The 26,955-nt window shown below is 39.3% G+C and overlaps 1 protein-coding gene and 1 pseudogene across 15 annotated transcripts in view; both read left to right on the top strand.

The window, feature by feature from the left end:
* Window positions 1-2,708, top strand: LOC102027030 (annotated as a pseudogene).
* Window positions 1-26,955, top strand: part of Ccdc68 (coiled-coil domain containing 68) — a 67,498-nt gene extending 40,543 nt beyond the window's left edge. For all 15 annotated transcript variants that reach the window (XM_005372956.2, XM_013510892.1, XM_013510885.1 and 12 more), the window contains 4 exons: window positions 9,111-9,216; window positions 10,473-10,556; window positions 22,297-22,373; window positions 24,925-26,955. In XM_005372956.2, coding sequence (XP_005373013.1) covers window positions 9,111-9,216; window positions 10,473-10,556; window positions 22,297-22,373; window positions 24,925-24,982 — 325 coding nt within the window. In that variant the 3' untranslated portion in view covers window positions 24,983-26,955. The remainder of the gene's footprint in view (window positions 1-9,110; window positions 9,217-10,472; window positions 10,557-22,296; window positions 22,374-24,924) is intronic.

Genomic DNA, 26,955 nt, shown 5'->3' with positions numbered 1-26,955 from the left:
GGCTTATTTCAGGAAGCCCCTGTGACCTGAGAACCCTTCAGCATGTCTGATCGAGGCGACGACTGCTATTTCTTTTTCTACTCCACGTGCGCCAAGGGGGACGCGTGCCCGTTCCGGCACTGCGAGGCCGCGCTGGGCACCGAGACGGTTTGCACGCAGTGGCGAGCAGGGCGCTGCTCCCGGCAGCGGTGCCCGTACCGGCACACGGCCGTGGATAAGAAGCGCAGTGAGATTCCGTGCTACTGGGAGAACCGGCCGCTGGGATGCCAAAAGCTCCACTGTGCTTTCCACCACGACAGAGGTCGCTACATCGATGGCCTGTTCCTGCCTCCCAGCGGAACCCCGGTGCCCGCCGCGCCCGAGGCCCCGCAGGCGGCGGAGGCTCAGGGCAGCAAACGCGCGGTCCAGCCCGGGCCCTGCCCTCCGCTGCGGAGCGGGCCCCGAGCGCAAGGAGGCTACCCAAGGGTTCTTTGCCCCAGACACCCGCGGCTTGTGATCAACGCCGCGGATGATGATGAGGATGACGAGGACCTGTCTTCTGAGGGGGGTGACGAGACCAAGACGCCTCCTCCGCCGTCCTCTCCTGAGGTCCGGAATGGATTACAGGCGGCTTCTGTGCAGAAACCGGGAGTCAACCTCAAGCAAGAAGTCTCCTCAGGAGTGTCCGGTCTTCTGCTCCACCCTCAGCCCGTTCGGTGTCCTGAAAAGCAGAGTGTTCTCACTGGGGTGAGGACTGTCGCTCTGCCCGGCAAAGGAGAGGAACCCCAGGTTACACTGAGTCTTCCTGAGAGACTGGGGAAGCGAAAATTGTCCGCCAGTGGGGACGGTGATCCCCCACTCAAGCGGAGCCTAGCAGAGCGGCTAGGAAAGAGAGTCGAAGCTCCAGAGACAAATGTTGACGAAACACCAAAGAAGGTGCAGATTTCCAAGTCTCTGAAGGAGCGACTGGGCCTATCAACCAGGCCGAGCAATGACGAAGCAACAGTGAGAGGTGATAAAGTCGGGGAGATCCATGTGAAGACCTTAGAAGAAATTCTTCTTGAAAGAGCCCGTCAAAAACATGGAGGGCTGCAAACTAAACTCAAGACAGCCAGTCCTTCCAAAGCTGATGATTCTATATCAAGAACAAGAAGCTCCTCCGCTATCCAAATCAAAACCTCCTTTGAAGTCCTGGCTGGAAATAAATATCGGCAGCAAGAAGCAGAGAGAGAACAAAGCAGAAGGGATGCAACTTGCATCAAGAGAAAGATTGACAGTGAAATTAAGAAAACGGTCAGTTTGCCACCCATTCCTGTTAGCAAAGGACAATCAGAGGAGCCTGAGGGCGCAAGAAAATCTCTGCGGGAGGTGCACGTGAAGACACTGGAGGAAATCAAGCTGGAAAAGGCACTGAGGATACAGCAGAGCTCTGAGAGGGGCACCAACCCCCAGCCCCAGCTCAAGACCTCCCTGGGAACAAGACCGCTGCTCCAGGTTTCCAAGAGGCCAGGTATGAAAGCAGAGAAGGAGCTTCATGAAGGAAATGAAACTGCTTCTCAGAGCAGGGTTACTAGAACAATGGCTAATGAGACTTCAGTTGAGGCTGTGGGAGCTGATACCACACTTCCGGTCCAGAGATGTGAGACCTGGAGAGAGAAGCATATGCAGAAACAGCAGGAGAGGGGAGTCTGGCAGAGGCCAAAATCAGCCTTGACACCCTTTCAGGAAGACGTAGCCTCCTGCAACACCCACGTGGAGAAACCTGTGCTCACTGCTTTGGCAGGTGTCACAGAACACCTTACCAAGCCGCTTCCTACCAAGTCTTGCCGGAAGATGGAGGTAGAAACCTCAGAGACTGAGGACTCCAGACTGAATGTGAAACGTGCACCACAGTCTTTGGCAAAAAAAGGTAAAGCTCGACCCAAAGTAAATGCGAAGCCATCTGAGGTTAAACTTGTTTCATCTCCCCCGGTGGCCCAAAAGCGCAAGGCCGCGGAGATGCATCCTGAGGATGTTGCAGCTGTGAAGCCACTGAGCTCCGCCAGTGCCCTGCAGGCCAGCCCAGCCAAAAGAGCAGCGGGGGCTGTTGCTCTGGCCTTTTCCGAGGACAAACCAGTCACTGTGCCTGGGAGGGAAAAACCTAGGGACAGTTTTGGACTGCCTCCAAGCCAGTCTTCTCCAGACCTGTCATCCCTGGAAGTATCTGGCCCTTCCTCATCCCAAATGGCCACAGGAACTTGCCAGACAGGCTCTGCCTCCACAGGAGAACCCCCACTTTCAATGGAGGATGATTTTGAGAAACTAATATGGGAAATTTCAGGAGGCGATTTAGAAGCTGTGATCGACCTGGATCTTGAGAAAGATGAAGACGAACTTTTGCTTGAACTCTCAGAACTGATTGATAGCTAAAAGTGGTAGTGAGAACACTTTAAAAAAGAGCGCACCATGAAAGACTTGGTTTCATCTTTTATAACATGTACCTGAGAGGATTATTTCTCAGGCACTGTTCAAAAAGATTCTTCAAGTGCCTCAGAGGTCCCCTGGACTTCACATTCTCCTTCTGGGAGTGCCTGGATCAGAAGAATGCTTCTCCCCTTCAGTAAATGCCTCCTACTGCCATTGAATTACCACAGGGAGAGAAAGTGGTCAAGTTTATAATGTCTACCTCTCCCAGCAAGCCCCTCTGGCCCAGTATTTATTTGGTAACTACCTGCACAGGAACAGAAAGGATCTCCTTAAAGCTGCCATTATTTATCACGGACCGTAGCAGGACACTGAACTATGCTGCAGCACGGAGATTGAGATGTCTTGGAGTCTGCTGTATGCCTTCCAGTTTTCTTCATTTCTTTTTTTCTTGATGTTCCTCTCCCTGTCACCTCAAGGTTTAGACTTGTAATGAAACCAGTGCGATGAGGAGAGTAGTTTTGAAAGGAGACACTGTGCATAGTCAGGAGGAAAGAAGAACTTTTCCACTGTGCTGTTTTGCTGTGCGTGGCCAGTTTTGTTTCTCACAGGGAAACTGAACGAGCTGTCATGGTGGTTCCTAGGGAACTGCTGCTGTAAGTGGCCCAGCAGGAGTGGAGCTTCATGTAGTCTTGCTGGGAATATAGAAAAGGAGGAAAGCCATAGGACAGACTTCCCTTTCAGTCTTGGGAAGATCTGCATGATCCTGCACAAGCAAACTGACTTGAAGTTTATGTATGGATGCACCTCTGCCAACCCATCTTCAGCTGACTGTTGTATGATCGCTCTTCTGCAGAGCAGCGGTGGAAGGTTATGGTTTAACTACAGATTGTATAAGCTCATTTTGTTTTCAGGATCAGCTTATAGATTCCAGGTCCCTTTTGTATATAGCCATTATTGTTTGCTTTTTAAAAAAGTAATTTGTTTCCTATGTAAAATAGATGTATTAATCAGTGATTCATATTCAGCATTACTTGAACTATTTGCCATTATAGAAAGAGAAATACTTATTTGTGTTTGGAACAAAACTGGATTAGGAAAGTAAAAAACCACGATGGTTGTCATTTCAGGCTACCAGGTATTGGTTGGTTTTACCATAGTAGGTTCAGTTGAACCAGGAGAGTTGCCTGCTGTGATAGTTGTGGGTACATTTGTATCACTAATGGTCATAGTAGCTCATTACATTAAGTTGAACACTGTACAGTGACAAAGTTATGGTTCCAGGAGTAATTATTATATGCTCCCCCTCATGTGGGGGTATATGGAGAATAATGGGGCAATTTTATATCCTTATTTATTGATAACTATTCCAGTCAGTCTTATGATTGCACAGGTTAAAAGACAAATAAGATTTTCCACAAATATCATTCACTTGATATATTTTGTGCCACCTAAAAAGATTTTAAAGTGATAAGAATGAAATCAAACGTTTTGAGAAAACGTTTTGAGAAAACGTTTGAGAAAAATGAATCACTGTCATTTCTTTGTAATTTTAATAGTATATTATTTGTATTTAACTTATTTGTATTAACTTGTCATTTGCTTTATCAAATAAATATGTAAATTTATTTTGTGTTATCACTCTGTAATAAATATTGAGTTAAATTTCTATATTTTTATTCTGGGAAAGAATTGATCTTGTGCAGTCCCAACCTCTAGCGCAGAGAAACACATCCCCAACAATCTCCTTTATTATTCTTATATCTGTCTCTCTTAAGTAATGTTAAAGAAATTTGCTCAAAACCCAAAATGCCCAGGAAAATAGCAGCACACAGGCAGTTCATTGACTGAATATTACAAAGATGAAATCCCCCAAATTTACCATGTTGATATTTCTTTCTTTGAGCCTGCTCATACCAAAATTTCTCCAATAAACAGGCTTCTTAAAAACTTCCTATGATGTGCCTTCTAATTATTAGCCTGAACTAACTAGCTAATTGAAGATACAGGCTTTGACTAATCATCAACTCATATTAGGCTTAGGAGCATGAAATTTTTTAGATCTTATAAAATTTCACATTCTATAACCTATCAGCTATTTTCACTGGAAAAGTTGTTTATTTTCTTTGAATCTTGTTTCCTCTTCTGTAACATACAAGTAATGGGAATGCTTGACTTAGAGTAGTGACGTGAAGATTAGTATAGGTGAAATTGCTTTGAATCTACAGAGTGCTGTGCAGGTGAGAATTTGAATAGATGATTGTTGGATGACATCAAGTTGGGAACCATAAACAAGTTGTGTTTCAACTTTGCCTTGCCATTTACAGTGTGGCCTTGGGCAAAGTACTGCAATTTATAACCTGTCTTATGGGGTTGTTGTGGACCTTAAATGAGGTAGTGTGTATAAGTTCTTATTTCACTGCCTAGGACTTGGTAAATGCTGAAAAGTGTTTATGCTTATTTTGATACTAATCATTTTGATAATTTTGCAACAAAATTGTTATTATTTGATAATCATGTAACATGAAAGCAGGAAGAATTTCATATTAAGAATTCTTTGGTTTGTCTCAAAAATCAGATCTAGTAGTTTTTTAATTTGCCTCATACTAGTCCTGGCTCAGGTATTAATATGTTAATGATCCTTTATCTGAAATGCTTGGAAACAAGTATTTCTGATATTGGGATATTTTTCAGGTTTTGGGATACTTGTACATATGCGTATATACTTTTATATATGAGATATCTTGAGTGGGACCCTGTATTTAAACATAAAGTTCATTTCTGTATGTATTACACACATAGCCTGAAGATGATTTTGTACCATTTTTAGTGCACCTGACTTTTAACTGTGAGCCATTATACAAGAATACATGTGGAATTCTCCACTTGTGGTGTCATGCGAGCACTCACAAATTTTGGTTTTGGAGCATTCCTGAGTTTGGTTTTGGAGCATTAAATGTATTTAGAATCATTATCAGTTCAAAGGCTGAAGTTTATTTAACCTCTGTAAACAATAGAGACATTTTCTTTTTCCATTTAAGTTCATTCCTTCCAAATTGCTTAAGGCAGTATTAATAAGTGTTTTGAATTATAATTACAGAATAAATAATAATAATAATATTTTAAAATTAGTGGTTATGTTGTGGACAATTATATATGCTTTAGATTAACAAATATTGAAATAATTTTTAAACTGCATGTATTTGCATACTACCTAAAGAAAAGTACAAGATTTGCCCTGGATAATTTGTAGTTAAAAAGCTCATAAAATTATCAGAGATTCAACATGGCTGAATAGAGGAGCCATGTTGCAGTTACTCAGAGAAAATCATCTAAAAATACAGTGGCTAATTGGAATCTCTAGCAACAAAAAGGTTAGAGACTGCAGCAGCAGCAGGGAAGGTAGCGAATGCTCTGATCCCACTAGCATGAGAGGGACAGATGCAGGACTTAAGCCACAGTGGAGAAATGAGTGGGCCCCCTGCTTGGCTTCCCGCGGGTGTGAGAGGAGAGAAACTCAGTGAGCTGGAACAAAGAAGGCTGTCCAAGGACTGGGAGGGGCCAACTGTAAGTGGGGCTAAGAGCAGCCTCAGGCTGTTCCTCTCTCTGAGGGCACTGCAGCCACTGAGTGACACAGAAAAGCCCGGGTGAGGAGACGTGGGTGGGCTGCTGAGGGACATACAGAAAGTTGCTGGATGAAGCGTGGTCCCAGCCCCCACATCCAGAGGCCAAGATCAGCCCTGCACCCAGCACTAATCCTAGGGCACACTTGGCGGGGTTGATCAGCACAGACTTGAGCTCTGACTTGGACACTACCACAGAACTAAAGGCGCCAGAGGAATTTCATTGTTTTTGTTGTTATTGTTGTTTGTTTGTTTGTTTGTTTTGTTTTCCTTCTGCTATTTTTTTATGGTAGTTCAGGCTTAAGTTCTACTGTTTGTTTTGTTTTGTTCGTCTTTTTTCTCTCTTTCCTCAACTTCCTTTCTTGATTTTTTTGATGTTTTCATGTGAGTAAATATTATCTCTAGTGTCTCTGGCTCACTCCTTCATTGCTTCTCCTCTGTCCTCTTCTCTTCTTGGCCTCTCCCTCTCTGTACAACACCTATCTGGCAACATGAGGTCATGAGTTCAATTTCTGGTATCAACAAAACAAAATAAAAAAACTAAATAACCCAATATCAGCCAAAGAAATAGAAGGTGTAACTAGAAACCTATCAACAAAGAAAAGCCCAGGTTTTGACAGATTCACTGTTGGACTCTACAAGAAATTTAGAGAAGACTTAATGCCACTACTTCTCAAACTCCTTAATGAAATTGAAAAGGAAGAAATACTCCCAATTCATTCCTGGAGGAAAGCATTATCCTAATACCAAACCAAGAGAAGGATCCAAACAAAAAAGAGAATTACAGGCCAATCTCCGTAATGAACATAGATGCAAAATCCTTAATAAGATACTGGCAAGCAGAATGTAGCAAATTATCAAGATTATACTCCACAACCAAGTAGGATTCATCCCAGAAACGCAGAGATGGTTCAATGCACACAAATCAGTAAATGTAATACATTGTATCAACCGACCAAAACCAAAATCATATGAGCATCTCAATCGGTACAGCAAAAGCATTTGACAAAGCTCAACATCCATTCATGAGCCTTACAGAGAACTGGAATAGAAGATCTTTATCTCAATCTGATAAGGCCCATGTATGACAAATCAACAGCAACACAAAATGGCCCAAAACTGAAATTTCACTTTAAATTCAGGAACAAGGCAAGGATGTCTACTGTCGCTATTCCTATTTTATATAGTTCTGGAATCACTAGCCAGAGAAATTAGATAATAAAAAGAAATAAAAGGAATAAGGATAGGAAAGGAAGAAGTTAAATTATTATTATGTGTTTCTCTATATTATCTTCTGAAAACTTTATTATCTGCTGAGAGCTTTATTTTGGTTTTCAGATTTTATTCAGAGTTTGTGTAGAATTACTTATTATTATTATGAATTGAGGTAGAGACTAATTTTATTTTCTTTTTTCCTTTAATTTTTCCACAAATATCCAGTAGACTCAGCAAAATTTGTTGAAAGACTATCTATTCTGTAGCATTAGGAAGACCTTGCTTCATTATGAATCAAGTCTTTGGACCTAACTCTGTGATACATACATGTATGCCATGGGGTAAAAGTGGCATGTATACACCACGATTAGTTTTGTTAAGTTCCATCATGAGTATTTAAATCATTTCTAAGGGTATGAGCAAAACAAACATTCTGCATGTATTGTGTGCCATATGTTACAATACTTTTATAACATACATTGTTTAATTGAATAGAATAAATAAATACTAATGGTCATCATGATACATTATTCATACTTGTGTAAGGAGTACTATAGTTTTGTGGAAATTAACCCTTTCCACAGTGAGCTAAACTTTTCTAAGTCTCTCTCATTCAAACACAAAAGAGGGATCATGTAGCTCTGACAGACTATATTATATACTGAGAGCTATTGAGACGCCCTTAGTGGCTTAGTGCTGTACTACTCAAAGCACAGTTTGTGGATCAGCAGCATCATAGCAACACTCAGCTTGTTGTAGATGCAGAGTATCAAGTCTTGCACCAGCCCCCTGGACCAAAATCTAGAATTAACAAGATCCCTGATGTGTATTAAATTTGAGAAGTAATGTTTTAGTACATGACATGAAACAGAGACTGATAACTTTTTTCTAATGAGAACATGTTTTATAGTGTCATATGAGTTTCTATTTCCATCATCTTTATAATATGTATAAAAGCTATAGAAATACAGAATTATGCTTGCCTTGTATGAGAGCTACTACTTGTAAAATCCTAGTAGGCCAAAATCACACTGACACATGTTTTGCAAATGCTTATTACTTTCAAAAAGCACGAACACTTTTATTTCTTTAGGTCTATACTGTACATTAATCTCATAAAGTGGTAAAAGTGAAGATGTCAGTGTGTCTGTTGTAGTGAGGCTTAGGAAAGTTGAGTGACTTCTCAGGAATATTGTGTTCCCAAGCTTGGTGGTCTTGCCACAGTGCATATGGCTTTGTAACTAATATTGCAAAGACAGAAACAGCAAAAGCTATGTGCTCAATACTAGTTATCCAAAAGGAGCTTTGAGAAAGTATGAATAATCTAAATGTGCACTTGATCTATCTTTTCTCACAATGGTTTATGTGCACTCAAAAATAGTAGCTGAAATTTAACCTCTTCTTTCCTCTTTTCCATATTTACAAGAAGTAGAATTACCTAAAGTAAAGGGCTTCCCCCCGGCAAAAGAAAGCCACAAACAGAAGACAAACATAGGCAATCCAAAGCATATTCTGAAGCTGTGCAATTGGATTTTGGTGTGTTGCTATCTCTATGTGAATTGTGACGAGTGCCAGGTCTGTGGAAGCTCATAGGCAAGGCAGTTTACATATGGAAGTGCTTCACCCGGCACCACACAACTTGACTCAGATATCTGGTGGAGCGCCTCACAGAGGAGTTTTTGACATGAATTGAGAGTGTCATTCAAGTGCCTGTGCAAATCAGAGGCTGTTTCTCTTCAGTGTGTCTTATGTGGGCCATGAATCTTAGGTCTTACCCACACATGTTTCCTAGCATGGGGTATGTGAGGAGGGTCTAGCTACACAGGCAGCAGAGTACAGGAAATGTTAGTAAAGCTTCCTCTCCCTCTTTCTTCTCCTTTGTGTTCCCAGTTGCCAGGATCTTCAGATGGAGATTTCCATTCTCCAGGAGCAGATCTCGCATTTGCAGTTTGTGATTCACTCCCAGCATCAGAACCTGCGCAGCATCATTCAGGAGGTCAGACTAATCACGCGTATCTCTAGATGGTACATTTATCACGTGAAGTCCAAATATGAGTAGCAGGTCTGGTCTTCAGAAGTAATGAGACTTTTCTCCCTGCTGACGTATCTTTTTGATTTCTCCTGTACAAGGTGTGGCTCTGTCTTCAGTGCCTTCTCCTGCCTGCAGCACCAACACTTGTCGTATTCTCAACAAAGATAGCTTTGGATATTGCATTTTCCTGGTTTAAAGTGTTTCACTGATTTGCATATAAGTGCTCTGAGTCAGATACTGCTCACTCTTATTTATAATATTTGTAGGTTAGGAGAGTGAGATCCTTCCAGGGTAAGCAGTTGTCTGATTTTGTAACCTCATAAAGAATAAGTATATTTAGAAGATGTTTTAGGGTAGAGAATAGTTTGACTCTTCTCTAAGAACATGCTGACAGGTGAAAAGAAGAGAGAATGGTAGGCTGCCAGCCAGATAGGAGACTGCATGGGTATGTAGTATCTACTTCCAGATGTGCGCTCAAAATCAGACCTCCATTCGATGTTTTTACTTCATACTCGACATTTGTTTTCTAAAGGAGTCTTTCCCCGTCATTCCATTAATGTAGCATTTATACTTGCCTGCCCATGATCTCATCAACGGGCTGAAAAGTTTTGTGATTTAAGAGCGTGGAGGAACTTAGGGAGCATCCTACACCCTCATTTTACAGAAGAGTAAGCCAAGGCTTGGAGAGGTGCAGAGACAGAGCTGAGGGTGAGAGATAGCTTTAGAGTCCAAGTGTGCCTTCTCTCCCAGCACAATTCTGTACCTCATCACTCCTCCTACAGTTTCTTGTGGCCTCTTGGTAAAGCAGGCTTATCTCATCTTGCTGCTGGCTGACAAGTTCTGCACTGCAGGGAGCCTGTGCATGCCAGGCAGGACCCTGCCTTACTCCCACCAGCTGGTACATTTGGAGGATGGTGCTATCAGGTTGCTAAGATACCTAGGGATGACCAGTGCTGATTTCCACAGGATGTGCTCTGCCGAACTGGGTGTAAGCAGGTTATCTGCAGACTTGAAATGTGTGATGGCACCGTTGGAGTGATTTCCTCCCCAGGTGTCGCCTGTGCTTTTCTGGAGCCTGCTGGGTCTGTTAGCGCTGTGAGAGTTCATGTTTTTATTTGCTGGACATCGTTTGACCTCAGAAAGTGATATATTTTCTGATTTAAGTAACTAGTCCCTGTGGACTGACAAGATTTTTTCCAACTGTGTTTCCTAATTCTTAGATGGAAGGATTAAAAAATACTTTAAAGGAACAAGATAAAAGAATTGAAAATCTGAAAGAAAAGGTCAACATACTTGAAGCCCAGGTAAGAAGAGAAGCTCTGGTACATTTCAGTGTGTGTGTGTGTGTGTGTGTGTGTGTGTGTGTGTGTGTGTGTGTGTATCAGTGAGCCTGTGTATGCATGTGTGTGAATGTGCTTGTACATGATTGTATATCTGTGTGACACTATACCTGTGTGTCCATGTAAAATACATGTGACCATGATTAGGGGCTGGGGATTTAGCTCAGCAGCAAAAGCGCCTGCCTGGCAAGCCCAAGGTCGTGAGTTCAGTTCCCGGTACCAGAGAAAAAACCAAAAAAAAAAAAAAAAAAAGAATTTACATGTGACCATGATTGAGTGTCTATGTGTAACTGTATGTGCAGTGAGTATATACAGGTGTCTTCTAACAAGTGTCTGTTTGTGTATGTGTTATGCACAAGAAATATCTTGGGTGAGGTCTTATAATAATTCTTCAATTATTTTAAATTACTTTTATGCATTTAAAATATATTATCAAATTATTGATGTTATTAGCATTACTTATTAAATAATACTAAATAATTGTTAAAATTTCAACCAAATTTTCCAGAATACTGTATTAGTGAGACAGAGGATGCCCTCTTTGTATAGAAGCTTGGTCAAGGCCCCTGTGATGTCAGTTTCAGTCTAGCCAGATGACCAAGCTTCTTGCCTCCTGCCTTTGTTCCCATACATGGTTTCTTTATAAGCCTGAGAAACCCTTTTCTCTCCTCGTTCTTCATCTCCATCCATCCTGGTATCCAAATTTTACCTAAGGGCTCATCTCACTTTTAGAAGTCAGATACAACTATCTTATTTTCAGTGTTTTAAAACTCTGGGTGATACTTCTAATTTCCTATGATAAGATAGGCTTTTCTTCTTGTCGTTTCATTTCCCCTTCCTTTGTATTCCCTTCCTGGATTTCAGTGGCTGGCCTACTGTGGGTGTCCCTGCCTCACAAAAATGCAGTGAAGCCTGAGTTAAGGTTAGGGCACCCCTGAGCACCTCCACCTCCACTTTTCTTGCTGTGTCACCCTTGGTCTCTGTCAAATGACTCATATCCAACTACCAGACCCAGTCGTGTTTTTTACTTTATCCCTAGTGTTTTGAGTTCCTACTTGGTATCTACCTACTAGTGTTGACCTTTCCTGTGAGAGACAGAGATGTTCTGGCTTCCACTGGAACTCTGTGTCATCTTTTGGGACTTTTACCCTCTCCAGGCTAGACCAGAGTGGAGCATCATGAGTGTGCCCCCAGAACATGGTCTCAGCAGGTCTTTCACCACCATGTTTTTCCTGATTTCCCAATCAGAAAATAAACAATCATAATAACATATAGGTTGGAAATATTTGACGCCTTTGGTCTTACAGCTTTATTTCCCTTTTCTCTCTTTCCAGGGACTACCATTCTTTTCTTGCTCTAGAGGAGAGAGCTCATTGATCCTCATGCCTTCCTAGGCTTTCTCTCTTTAGGATGTATGTGACCATTGATTGGATTAAGATACTGCTTGTGGCTCTGTACAGCTGAAAATTTTGGAATTATAGGCTCAAATCTCGTGTCCAATAATGGATTTTTTTGTTTGTTTGTGTTTTGGGTCTGAGAATCTTGAGATTATATGATTCATGAGAAGAATCTTTTCCTCCTAAACAATGTTCTTGAAAGAAATTTCTTCAGTTTTTCTTGCTTAGTGGCCAGTTGGAAAATATTACTTGATAAAATGCTTTTGCTATTATATATATAAAATCCTTTTTCTATTATCTATTAATAGAGTATGTATATTACTTTTGTATTGTATATTATTTCTGTAACTAATATATATTCATACATTGCACATAAATTAATTCATAGGGATATTGAAATAGACTAAAAAAAATCACTCACAAAGATACCACCCACAGGGGAACTACTCAGCAAGATTGTCTATATTTCTGTTTTTTTGTTGTTGTTGTTTTTTTGTTTTGTTTTTTTCTGGTACCGGGAATCGAACTCACGACGTTGTGCTTGCCAGGCAGGCACTGTACCGCTGAGCTAAATCCCCAGCCCCAAGATTGTCTATATTTCTGTGAAAACCTATTTTTCTACTAGATACTTGTCTGTACACATTAAAGTTATAGAATATAAATGAGTATCATATTATACTTTTTAAAACTGTGAGTCCTTTCATCTATTTTCTCACATTAATGCTTATATAACTAGCTCCACAAGCACTTACTGAGTGATGCTGTGGTTTAGATCCAGAATGTCCCACACAGCCCCATGTATTTGGAAGGTGATTAGATCATGGGGGCACCGTACTCCTAAGTAGAATCATCCCCTGGTGAGTTCCGTAGCTCCGTGCACTGTTAGGAGGCAGAGTCTGGTTGGATGTGGGTCACTGAGGACTTGACCTGAAAGGGTGCTCTCTTATCCCTGGCTCCTCACTTCTTTCTATGATTCCTGGCTGCCATGGGTGAGCACCTTTTTCTCTGTGCCCTTTTGCCATCCTATTTCTGCCTTGGAGCCAGTCAAGGACTGAAACCGTGAGCCAAAATAAACCTCTCCTGTAAGCCATGGTGTTGGATGTGGGGTCTCATCAATGGGGAAGTGAGTACGACCAGTGACTACTACAGTATAGACCCAGAAAAACAGTGTTCAAACAAAACAGACCTGAGCCCTGCCCTCTGGGATTCACTGGCTAGTGAACGAATTTGAAATACCCATGTATTCTACATTCTTTTAATTTTTTTTTATTTTATGTGAAAAAAGGTAAAACAAAATTTCACAACATAATAATAGGAGAATGACAATAGTTAATACATTACATGTTATCTTTAAAGTAGCTGCTCAGGGTGTAAAATATGGACATATATATTTCTCCAATTGATATTAGCACAGATCTTCCTTTTTAATGAACTAAGAGATGATAGTAGTATAACTGATTGCATTTTTCCCCTTTTCCCTAGTATCCTTTCCCCTAAATTGTTCCAATAGCTTCTCAGCCTACTTTGGCTCCAATAGCATAGTTTTAATTATTGTGGCTATGTAATACATTTTGTATCTTGAATAGGTATCTTTCTCTGGTGTGTCACCTCATTATTGTCCTGAGTGCTTGTCCTACCTAATTAAGTACTAACCCTCACCAAACAGTTAATGCTTCAATAGTGCTATTGCTTCAAATTTAGTTTTATATTCTTTAGTTGTATCTGTTCATATTATCCTTGAAACAAATTTTATGGTCCATAAAATGACAACGTAGCCCAGAGAGTGTACAGTAATCCAGTTGGCTTTTTGGCCCAGATTGGTCTGTTTCCATTGTACTCTGGTTTTACACTGCAGTCTCAGCAGGTGATTGCTGACTTGCTGCTCGGTGGTGATAGTCGCAGTCTTACGTGTGCTCCTCTCCTGGATCCTTGGTCTGCTGCAGACTCTTCAGAGTGATGTGACAACACCCCTCCGTGTTGTCTTCAGTTCCCTGTATACAGCTTAACCCTGCCCAGTGTTTTCTAATATTTTATTTTATAAATAAGACCTCAAAAAGTAGCAGTATCTGATGAGTGTCTTTATGTTTTCAAAATGTGTTTTCCTCAGTAGGTAAATCTGTTTCTTGTCAGCTGTGAATGTTATCTGTCTGTTTGAGCTCTAAAAATTCCAAATCACATTATTCTATGTATTCAGCAAGTATTTTTGCGTATTTATGATGTACCAGGAAATGTTGTAAGTGCTGAGTCAGACTGCCTATGACCTTGTCTTGCTTAGATTTTTAATTGTGAGTATAGGTAAGCAAGTAAATGTAAAGCTTAATTAGGGAATGCTAAGTACTTCAGCAGGAATGGGACAGCGTGAGGGGTCGGAGAGCAACATGGGTTAGGGAGAGTGTCACTCAGCAGGTGTTATTTGTCCAGATATTTAAGTGCAGTCAATGGACAAGCCACTGTGTCTCAGTTCCTAGCCAATCCCCAGACAGTGCTTGAAGGTGAAGTGCATAAACTGGAATGATACATGCAGAGGCGTTCTAGCCTAATACTGCAAATTTAAGATCACTCTATTTAGATATTTATCAAATAATAAGATGGGTAGACTCAGTTCATGAAAGATGGCCTGCAGAACTTGCACAACCCTTTTAAAAATCAGCTTTCTAAGTCATATAGCAAGCATCATTTTTGATCCATACTTAAAACACTCTCCTTGTTTTCACACATGCTACATACTTAATTTTTTGATCCTTGGTCAAACACGTTATCCATTGTGCTACTGGGCCATACTTCACTTTGTTTAATCCTCAAAGAAACTCCAAGGGAAAGTTATTATTCATTATGTTTTGCAAGAAATAAAACTGAAACTCAGACAAGTTAGGAAACTTATTCAATGTCACTTATCAGATGACTACCCCCACCCCAGTGTCTGCCATCACTTAACTGGGTGATCAAGTAAGTATGTGTTTGTGTGTCTGTATATGAAATATGTGTACATATACACAATATATATTTTCAAATGAATAGTTATAACATTAAATTTTCACAATGATTTACACTGTTTTTAGCCACTGTCTCAGTTATTACATTAAATATTTCTATTTTATTTTTAGTTTTCATGTCATGGAAAGAAATATTCTTTCTCTGTGGTGTTCTTTCTATCCTAGCATGTTTTTCTTCCCTCCAAATAGGGGATAAATTAATTCATATACTTTTTTAGAAAGTACTCTACTTTTTAAAAACTTCAATTCTTTTAAACTTATTTAGGTATCATCAGAGATTTTCTGCTTAACTCTCCCCAAAGTATTTACTTTCTTTCTACTTTTCCATATCTTTCATCATCATAATTTATAACTGTGACATTCATCTTATATCTCATGCATTTCTACCTTCTTTACTAATGACCTGCTCATATGGAAATGACATCTTACAAAATTACACCATTTTGTAAATCTTTGAAGCTTATCCCACTTTGTATAATCATTACTATCTTGAAACTTTACTTCTTAGAATTTATGTTGATAAAAGATTACATGTGCAAAAAACCATTATTTTGGAAAACTATGTCAATAAACTATCCTAGGATAGAGTCATAATAATGACAAACCTATCTGACCAGTTATTTATAGTTTTGTAAATGAGTGCCATAATAAACACATTCATATGAATATCCTACTTAAAGAAAAAAATAGAAAAGGGTATGAGTTAAGAATAAAAAACCTTACTCTCATGTATGGAACAAATCAAAATGGAAGCTGAAATAAATTGAAAAGCTCAAATATAATAACATATGCTTTTTTATTGTTTGGGACACCCCAATTTGAGAAAATAAAAGTTTATTTTGGAACACATCCAAACAGCTTCTATATAATTGTCCAATCTCAGAACATTCTTATTCCAGTCATGGCTGTCATCACAGTACTGCCTTTCTGCTTGCTTTTTAACTTGTAAAACACTGACTGAATGGGGGCAGCTTTTGTTTCAGCCGCATACTTGGCATGTGATACATAGCTGCACTTTTTTGGAGTGTGTGTTAGATTTATCTCCATTATATGAGCAGCATCTTCATTATCAATTAATCAAATCTGAAGTATATTTCCTGGATGAGGTTTAAATGAATAACTCTTGAGAGATCACAGTGAAATGATTAATGTACCTGATGCTGTTGGCTCTAATTTTAGTTATTACTCAATACGGATGTTAGGACAGATATGGGGGAAAAATCCACATCTTGATTCTGATTCCTCCCTTCAGTGGTTCTTTAGCTTCACCATGCATTAGAATCCCCTGCAGAATTTGGAAAACACCTGGATCCAGACTACAAATAACTGAATATAATCTTGTGGTGGGGACTCAGATATTCATCACTTTTAGGTCTCTTTTTGCAATTCTAATGCATAACCAAGACTGAAAATCACTTTGTCAGTCCTGAGCTCTGTACCATGAGCAGACCGCAGAGCCCTCTGATAAGCTTCTTAGTGCACACCAGCAGGCACTGGGTTGTAGTTCAGTAGGTCTGGCAGGGGACTGAGGATTTGTATGTCTGACAAGTATGCAGGTGATGTCAAGATTACCAATCCCAGGATCACACAGAGAATCATGGTCTTAGTTTTTTTTTTTCTCGCTCTTTTCCACCTCATTCATTTCAGTTTGTCATTAAAATCCAGATTAAGTCTCCATCTGTTTGAAAATGCCCTAAATTATTTAAGTCCCACTGATTTCTGTTTATATTTTTGCTGTAGTTATTAATTCCTTACTGCTTTTTTTGGCATCTCTTGAGTTGCTTTTATTTAATTTCTTTTTTAATATTCATGTGCTTTTTCTGTCACTTTGACCATAGTGTGTGTCCTCTACTCTGAAGGAGAAGACACCATCCTTTCTCTGCCTCTTCACATTCCTCTAGTCCTGTCTCAGTGTTGTACATGAGGCAGGGACTAAATAACTTGGTCATATATGTGAGACAGAATGGTTGAGGTAAATGATCAATGATTGATTTCCTGATGCTTTGCTTTCTTTCATTTCATGTTCATTATCTCTGGAATCACTTCAGCAATCCCTGAATCTCCATATCTCATGGAATCAGGGTTTTCCTACTTATAAGGAGGCTGGGCTAGTTCTTGCGGACACATAAAAAAAAGGTGCATGGGCTTTGGAGTCAAAGAGGCTGCATAAATAAAAGCCTCAGCATCCATGTACTAAGCTGCACATACTCTCCATGGTTTACCAGAGCAGCTAAGTTGTCAGTTTGAATTTTTCCAGCTCTGTATCACTAATAAAGTTATGCATATATCATAAACATTATGCACATTAACTTTATATAACTTAATATATAATATAAATACTGTTAAAATGCATAATATGCGTGTTATATGGAGCTGAGCCCCATCAAAGGAAAGAATGTATACAAAACACCTGACAAAAGTCTTATTTGATAGGCACTCATTATTTTCATCTTTACTTTTCATTATATAATCCAGACTTGAAGTCACCATGTATCCCAGGCTGGCCTTGAACACTCGGCTGTCCTCCTGCGTTCAGCCTCCTGAGTGCTAGGACTATAGGCCTGTGCCACCAAGCTCAGCTGGCTTTCTTCATTTTGCCAAAACTTTCAATGTCTGTTTCTCGAAACCATGCATTTTGGTGCTGGCTTACTCCAAATCAGCAAGTCTTTAGAAATGCCAGTTAAGGTTTAGATTGTATGACACTCTATGACTCGGTTTCCTAACAAGGATTGGAGCTAACGTATTGCTGTTCTTTCAAAGCCATGACCTCACTGTCGCCTGTCAGTCCCAGACACTTCCACACAGGTGTGCCTTTTTTCCTTACTGAATTTTTTATCTCTGTAAAAAATTTATGTGTTCATGTCTGCAGTACGTAATGACTAAATGTATCATGCTGAGTTGGTGTGGAAACATAATACATGGTGTTTTCCTTCCCCTACGACTGCCCTCCTTCCCTGCTCCCTCCAACTCTTACTCCCCTTCCCATTGGCAAAAGATCCATTTTCATTATCACTGTTTCCTTTTATTCTTTTTCCCCCATCCTCCTTCCTTCCTCTCCCTCCCTCTCCCTCCATCTTTTGTTCCCTCATTTGAGAAAGACCTCCTTACTGCCTTATTTCTCTTCTATTTTGCTCTCTCCCTGTCTCTCTTTCTAATTTGTATATATTATATATGTGTATATAATATATATTATATATTCTCTTATAAGAGAAACGATGTGATATTTAAGCTTGTGTGTCTGACTTGTTTCATTTATTTAAGTTGCATTCATTTGCCTATGAATGTCTCAAGTTTATCTTTATGGCATAGTAGTACTCCATTGTGTATAAATATCACATTTTCTTTATTCATTCATCTGTTGATGGATTTACACACTATTTCTAAGATCTAGCTATTATAATTGTGCTTCTATAAACATGGGTATCCATGTATCTCTGTAATATGATGCTCTTAACTCTTTGGGCAAGATACCTAGAAAAGAAATATCTATGACAAATGCAATTTCTGGTTTTGAGGAATCTCCACACTGATTTCCATGGTGATTGTACTAGTTTACATTTCCACCAGCAGAGTAGAAGGGTCCCTTTCCCTCATGTCCTCATCAGCATTTTTTTATTTGTTTTCTTGATGACAGCCATTCTTTCTGGAGTAAGATGGTATCTCACTATAGTTCTAATTTGTCTCTCTACTGGCCAGAGATATTGTACACTTTTTTATGTACGTATTGGACATTTATACTTCTTCTGAGAAGCGTTTATTCATTTGAATAGCCTGTTTTTGAATGAGTCTTTTATATTTTTGTGGAGGGGTCTAATTTCTTTCAGTTCTCTGTACATTCTAAATGTTAGTTCTCTGTCCAAGGAACAGCTGCCAAAAAAAAAAAATTTACATTCTTTAGGTTGTCTCTTCATTTTATTGCATTGTGCTTTGCTGTGCAGATGCTTTTGAATATAATATGATCTCATCTGTTGATTCTCTGTATTAGTTCTTAAGGTATTGGGTACTGTTTAGAAAGTCCTTATTTATGCCTATGTCTTCCAGAGTTGTACCTATTTTATTTTTCAACAGATAGTTTCTGTTTTAACATTCAGATGTTTTATCCATTTTGATTTTAGTTTAGTTCCCAGTGAAGTATATAGATCTATATGCAATCTTCTACATGTGGATATGCAATTTTCCCCACACCATTTATGAAATAGACTATCTTTCCTCCAGTGTATGTCTTTTGCCCCTTTTGTCAAAGATCAAACAGCTGAATGAGCCTGGGGTTGTTTCTGCTTCATCTATTCTTTTTTTACATTAGATTTTATTGCCACATTTTAGATATACATAATGATCACATTCATCAGAGAATGTGTACCTGCACATGATGTGACTTGCATTCTGTTTGACAGTATCTGGTTAAGGATTTTTTCATATATCTATATCTATATATATAGATATATAGATATATATAATAGTTAAGATAATTATACTGCTGATTTCTCACAGTTTGTTGAAGGGATAGGTTTGTGCTCATATTGTTTGGACAATTAAATGCTGATTTAAATGCCATTCCCCTGTCCTCCCTCTGCTTCCTCTATTCTGATCCATTGATGTAGTGTGGAGTACATTTTTTTTTTCTGATCATGGCTATTCTGTGTTCTAAGTGACTCACTTATCTGTGTGTGAAATTTTTTTTCCATGTCTGGAAAGTTTTCAGCTATTACTTCTATAAACAGGATTTTTATATGCTTTGTGGCATCTTCTGATTTTTTACTAATTCCAGTTACTTAGATTAGTCTTTTTTGAGTCATCCAGCAGCTGTTGGATCCATTTTTTCATGACCTCTTGTTGTTTTTAAGGTATTGTTCATTAATTAATCACTAATCAAAACCCTGTCAGGTAGATCTGATACTCTGTCCTCACATTAGTCACTCCTGCTGCCTACATTTTCAATCCTATTTTTCATCTGCTGGATTTCTACTTGGAACTTTTTCATGGACTCTCATCCTTTTCTGTGCTAAGAATTCATGTTTTGCATCTCTTTCCTTACCTCCCCTGGATTTTTATTAGCGTCTTCTCTAGGCGCATGGGTCATTGGTTTCATTAGGATCATTATCTGTTTAGTTATATTTTCTTTCTTTTTCCAAGCACCTTGTTGAATTATTTCTTTCACAGATACACTTTGAGACTTTTCGTCTGTGTATTTTATGATTTCTTCCTTCTCCACCCTCCTAGATCAGCTCTAAAGAGTTGGAGTTTTTAGAGGCATTGTTTTTTGCCTTGTCTTCTCATGTTTCTATCTATGTGTTTGATTGTTTGATGTGCTAGGGTTTGCTGGTTCACGGTAGTGGGTACTTTTGTTGCATATATCTAGGGGGCGTGGCTGACTGTTGGCCTTTGGCTCTGTCCCAGGATCCAGCTACTTTGGCTTTTTTGGGAGAAGGTGCAAGTTCTTTGGCCCAGTGCCAAGATCTCCAGGAATAGGCTGCAATATTGTTTATAACCCCCAGGCAATCCAGATACTGGCATACAAAGAAGAACAATAGACAACAGCAACTATGTCACCTCAACTATAATAATAAAGACATTGACAACAATAGCAACAAGTATGAATTAGATACTAACAAACCTAAGACCCCTAAGAACCACTCATGCTTAACCAAAGCAAAGAGAGCAATAGTTTTAGTGTAGACCCTTAGGCAACCCAGATAATGACTTACAGTAAATCAGACTAGTTTTTGCTGGATGTAGGCAGTGGTGCTGGAAATCAAACAGACTACTGGGCTAAATGCTATTCTCCTTTAGATGCCCCCTCTGAAGGTTATACCCACAAAACCTGGCCTCCCACCACAAAATACAGATCCTGTGATTTTCCTAGCCTGAGCTTGAGCTTCTAATGGGATCGCCATGGATTTTTGTCTAGCTCCCACCCACTCCAAGCCTGTCTGCCAAGGCTGTATCTTACTTACCTGGTCTCAGTTCTAGTGTGAAACTCTCCTCCAGGTTGTTGGTCTTGTCCTCAGTCAGGTTGGTCTTTTGCCTATCACCTCTGCTACCCTGTGCTGAGGAGAACCAAGGTGCAGAGCCAGCGAGGAGTTGGTAGTTTTGCTGCTGTCCTCCTTTCTCACAGAGGATGCATGATGCATACTGTGGTGTAGGTACTGCATGTGTGTGTGTATGCATGCATACGTGCATGTGTGTGTGTGCACGTGTATTGATCTCCTTTTGCACATGGGGCACACAAGGCAGCTGACAGTGGCGAGACAGGTGTGCACTGCTCTTTAAGGTATCTAGCCTGATATCAGGACCTCTGGCCTGCCAGTGAGCCCTGTTGGTGATCTTTCTCTCTTTTGAGTCTCACTTTAATGAAATTTAATGGCTTAGTTGTATACTAAAGCAAATATTGTCACTGGACTGGGAAGTCCCAACTTGACCCTAAGCTCTGTCATTAAAGGGACATTGGACACTTAAAGACTTTGGACCTCAGATTCAGTTATAAAAATTGTATCTAGATTAGAAAACAATAACCAACAGAATTTAAGCCATAAAATCTGTGCTAGGTTCTGAGCTGAGTACTTTACATGTTTGAACTCATGTTAAACTTGGGAAGAAGGGGCTTTTATGTCTGTTATACAGATAAAGACACCGTATTAGGCACAAAGAGATTAAGTGACCTAAAGGAGATCACATAGCTGGTAAATGGTGGTGCTAAAGATTTGTATTTGAGAGATTATATTCTTATCAAGAGTTATCTATTATATCATACAGTTATGAAAATGCTTTCAGATAGGAGATGTAGTTATCTGATATTTGTTTCTTCCAACAACTTATCCATGAAAAGAAGGACATGTATCATTTATCACTAATGTAGAGATGAAGAATATAAAGCTTCCAGGAGAAAACTGAGGAGGCTAAAGGTACTCTGAACAGTAGAGATGATGTCTATTTTCATGGGGTTAAAAGTGAGCAGTTGCACAAAAGATACAGTTGTGTTATCAACATTAGGAGTATGTTTAGTAAATTCCTTTAATAAGTTATTTTCTTGCCAGTATAAAGGAATCCCTGAAAAAAAACCTAGATAGCTCAGCTGACGGGTTTTATAAGCTAAATCAAAATACTATGTTTTAATTCGTTGGTACATTATACAGTTCGCAGTGTGAATTTATAACTTCAGAGAAGTATTAATGATTTTTAACTGGCTTTTTTTATAAACATTCTGCCGAGGAGTTAGGCGGGTGCTGGATTGAACAGAACATTAAGGATATCGCTAATGGGTTAAGCTAGCCATGAGATATCTTCTGATTGCTACACTTTCTTTTTTACTTTTAGAATAAAGAACTGAAAACCAAGGTGGCTCTTTGGTCGGAAACTGCTAGAATGAAAATTTGTAAGGCTGTCTCTACGAGGTAAGAGCTTTCTTCTCCCTACTCCCATCTTCATAGTCTCTGTTTAGCAGAGTTGACATTCAGCCCACTTGAGACTCTTATCCCTTAATACTTAGGTGATCATTGTTTACTGTCTCTCCTGGTTTGAGTTCAAAACTATATTAATATTATTCACCCTTGAATCTGTGAAGCCTGGCATATCCATACTTACTGAATAAACCAATGAAGAAGTTTAGATTTTTCCCCTTCTTGTTTGCCAAACCTCAACTTCAACCCTTTCTCCAAGTGTGATAAATCATCTATATTTCCTCCTTCCTCTGTTGTTGATATTGTTAAGTTATTGGTGAACATTTTAGTCCTGAATTGTTAGTATCCATTGAAATTTTCATGACATCTCTTAAATCTGGGATATTGTAAATATCACTAAGTTAGGTGATATTATTTTCTGCATGGCCAAGAACAAGTATCTTTAACACCAACCTAGTAATGAATGATTTCTAACAATAATAGTGACTCATGAAAGCAATCATAATCATGGTTGAAACCATCTAAATCAGGTTTTAATGTTTAATTTTTGTTCTTATTCGCTGAATCTGAATCTGAACTCAAATCTCATTTCCATAAACTCTAGGAAATTATCACTTAAAAGAAAACATAGCCTGTAATTACATGTATCATTTAAAAGTGATTAAAAACTTCCGCTTCCAGCAGCTTTAAAATTTCTCAGTCTGATCCCTCTAGGGCAGAATCTCATTTTCTGAAACTTTCTTCTGCACAGCGCCTGAGGTGGAAAATCAGACTCACTGCGATTAGCATCAGTCTAAGAATTCAGACAGATTCATCTCTTTCTTTACGACTCCCTGCAACAGTGTCTCACTTTGCTAATGATGTATGTAATTAGAGACTAGAGATGAAACCATTATGAATGAAGTCCTGTAAATCCTTGGGCCTCCAGGTTTTAAGTTCTCAACTTTTCGGCCACTATCACAACTTTGAAAACAAAAGAAGGTAACCTTGAGAGGTTTTCAAGGATGTCCCCATTTCACAAGCAGGGCGAGAAGTAGTCACTTCAGTGGGGGAAGAGATGAACGCTTTGGAATAGGAAGGCAAGCGTGACTTCACAGGGAAGGGAGAAGGCTCAGTGTCATGCTTCCTTCCATGCAGAGACCTTTCCCAGGGGGTAGTGAGGGATCGTGGCCAGCCTGGGTACCTTGGAGCCTAGAGGGGATGGAGCCAAGGAGCAAAGCAGAAAGGACTGGGAGTATACGGAAGCCCTGATAGTGCTGAGTGCTGCAAATCTGGCTGTATATAGGGGATGGTTTGGTGAGAATGATTTCCTTGGACACTTTTAAAATGTGCAGCCATTTAGTACTTAAAGTCTGTACTCTGTGTGTGTGTGTGTGTGTGTGTGTGTGTTAAAGGGGATTGAACTCAGGGCTTTGCACCTGCTAGACAAACACTCTACCACTGAGCTTCACACCCTCAACTCTTTTTACTTTTTAAATTTGAGATAGGATTTTGCTAAGTGGCTGACACTGGCTTAGAACTTGCAAGCCTCTTGCCTCAGCCTTCTGTGTAGCTGGGATTACAGGTTTGCACCATCGTGCATGGCTTAAAAGTTTACTGTTGCAAAGACTTTTCTTCCTATGACTTGGGATGAGTCAAGTTATGCTAATTTTTTAATTACAGTGATGAAGTTTATCTGAATATCCCTTTTGTTTTGTGATTTTTGGGGTAGAAATTCCAATGTTAAGTGTATAATGATAGCCCATTTTTGCAAAATGAAGTATTGCCCACTGGCTGCCTTATGATGTAAATATGGCAATATGGTTAGGTAAACCTGCATTCACTGATGTAAAATGGAATTATAACTTTAGGGAGAGATTGGAGTTCAAATGTAGCCATCAAAGCAAAAACATAAAATCATGTGTGCTTAAAATCTATTCTTGCCAAACCTATTATGCTACCCAAGATATATAATTCTATGTAAGTATAAACAAATAAAATATTTTTTTCCTTGAGCATTAAAACAGATGTTTCTTGAGTTAAACACCAGAAGTGGCTTGTTTAAGATGAGCAGCTGTATTGTCAAAGAGCAGGATATGCATATCTATATATGCAGATATACATAGGTGCGTGTATGCATACAGAGGTACACACATGGATAGTTTTAGATGCTGGAATCACACAGGGAGGAAAGGCATTCAGGTTGTGAGAGACCTGGATAACTGAGACAGCCTGGGGAACAGGTGCTTTGTATTTCTCATCTCCAGTGCTCTCTGGGGCAGATCTCCACTGAGGGGAAGGGCAGACACAGGCTCTTACTCTCTGGCTTTCCCCTTGCTTTTCCTCACACTTGTCCTATTCACTGCCTATGTTAAATTTCTCCCAGTGTAGTCCTACCATATAGTGCTTATAGGAGAACTGATTAGAGTGATCCATTAGTGGCCAACTCTTAGGTCAAAGCAGTTGGTTCAGTTGGAGTCATATGGTTGTATTGATGATGCTAGAGTCATTATATCACTAGAGTTTAATATGCTCCTCTTTGATACCTGCATTCTCTCTTCTACAGTGAATTAAAGACTGAAGGTGCTTCTCCATATTTGATGTTGATTAGGCTTCGGAAGTGAACTGGATGAAGACCTGATTGAGAAAGACTATGCGGATCTTATGTATTCCTTGACATACAGTCTAAATGTTCATGTTGAAATGGCAAAATGCCTGTATTTAAGTGGAATTTGTTATATACACCAGTGGCTTTGCAAGAAGATGACATTCCAGAAAATCAAATAATTATATTTGAAGGAAGGAATTCTTTTCCCAAACCTTACTAAATGGGTAAAGAAACCAGGCGCTTATTCCTAATAGAAGACGAACTCTGCTTAAAACATGAAAAGAAAAAGGATCTGAATTTTGTTTTAAGAATTTTGCTGCAGGAAGTTTTTTGAGACTGACAGCTTTGCTCTCACGTTAGTAGTTTCTATACCAGCGAGTAGAAGGAAGCATGTATAATTGAAATGATGTATATTTTAAATTTATTTTTAGAAAATGAAAAATAGTTATCATTACATAAATTTATCTCCCACTCTATTGGTAGTGGAAGAGGATTCTCTAGTGAATTATGGGCAGGGGAAGGAGTAAATTCTTTTAAGCTCACTCCCTAACCGATATTGCTCTCCAACACTGAGAACTCTGTCTCTCTGCACCTCAGAAATTCAGACTTTAGCTGTTCTGGGACAAAAAGATCCTTACGAGAGGCAAACCACACACATAAGCACACAGGTATCATACCGTGTATTCTGCCTTTGTGATTGATTTTCTTATGGATATTCATTAATATCTGAATAAAATAATAATGTTGCTACCACATACCAGCATAAAACACATGTATTATGGATTCAAATGGAATGCTACTTAGAGGGTTTTTTTGTGAAAGTGTCCTTAAATTTTGATGTATGCCTTTACTGCAAATGGAGTTGGTGATTTCTAGGAGTAAAACCAAACTCTGACCTGTGGAAATATAAACATACTCACACCCAGGCAGCTACGCACACTTTAGTTAAATGAATGAGGACAGACCTCAGTCTTCCTAGGGGAATTGTCTGTAGGCTTTTGGTCATCCTCTTGTGTGTAACTCTAAATATTTTCTTAGGAAGGATGTTTCCAGCCTTTCAGTGTAGAATGTGAAAATGTCAGTATTATCTACTAAATATATGAAAAGTATGTACAAGTAAGATGAGGTAATGTATTTATAAATTCATCCAAGTACTGTAATCCTTGAAATATGGCACAAGTTTTGTGCTTGATGGTGTCTTACCAAGCATTTGTATTGGTTGCTAGTTTTTAGGGTATAGTTATCTAATATATTTAGGGCATCAATGTTCTATGCTGGGAAAACTGTAAGCACTTTACCTCTTGCCTTCTCCAAAACTCTCAGAAGCAGGCTGTGTTATTACCACTGTGGTACAGAGAAAGGTGTATTGGGATTGGCTGAGTAATTTGTACAGCTGCTAACTGTGAATAAGAATCTGCACCTTCTGATTTGGCTATCTCTATTCATTCTACCTGTTCCATTAGCCGCTCTTGTTACTGTAGCAAACAACTTCCTTTGATGTCTCTGCATTATCCTGTGGATGACAGAAGCAACACTTCCTGATAAAGTCAGTATTTCTTGAAATGAGTTGGCTTTTCACCTGTTAGACTACTGTCAGGAGAATTCAGTTTAGACAAAATTCTCTGCAGAAGAATCTGCTTATATTACATTTCTAATTCATGACATGTCACATTGAAGAAGTTCTTTGTATTACATTTTGAACACTTTCGTAGGGGAACTGAGATCATGAATTTTGTTTCAAGCTTTAGCAGTGTAGTAAAAGAAGTGTCACAAAGAGGAACTTTGGTTCCTTTTATACTTCAGTCACCACGTGGAATATAATATATTTGAGATTTTGGAAAGCACTGCTCAAGCTACCCAAAAATCTTGATGATTTTTCATTAGAATAACTTATTCTAAAGTCAAAAGTAGAAAGGCCAGGCATGGCAGCACATGTCTGTAATCCCAGCACTCAGGAGGCTGAGGCAGGAGGATCATTGTGATTTCAAG

The sequence above is a fragment of the Chinchilla lanigera genome, unplaced genomic scaffold (assembly GCF_000276665.1).
Source record: "Chinchilla lanigera isolate Chin_1 unplaced genomic scaffold, ChiLan1.0 scaffold00001, whole genome shotgun sequence".
In the NCBI taxonomy this organism is placed as follows: Eukaryota; Metazoa; Chordata; class Mammalia; order Rodentia; family Chinchillidae; genus Chinchilla; species Chinchilla lanigera.
The sequence above is the reverse complement of the archived record's forward strand: the minus strand, read 5'-3'. Positions and strand labels throughout refer to the sequence as shown.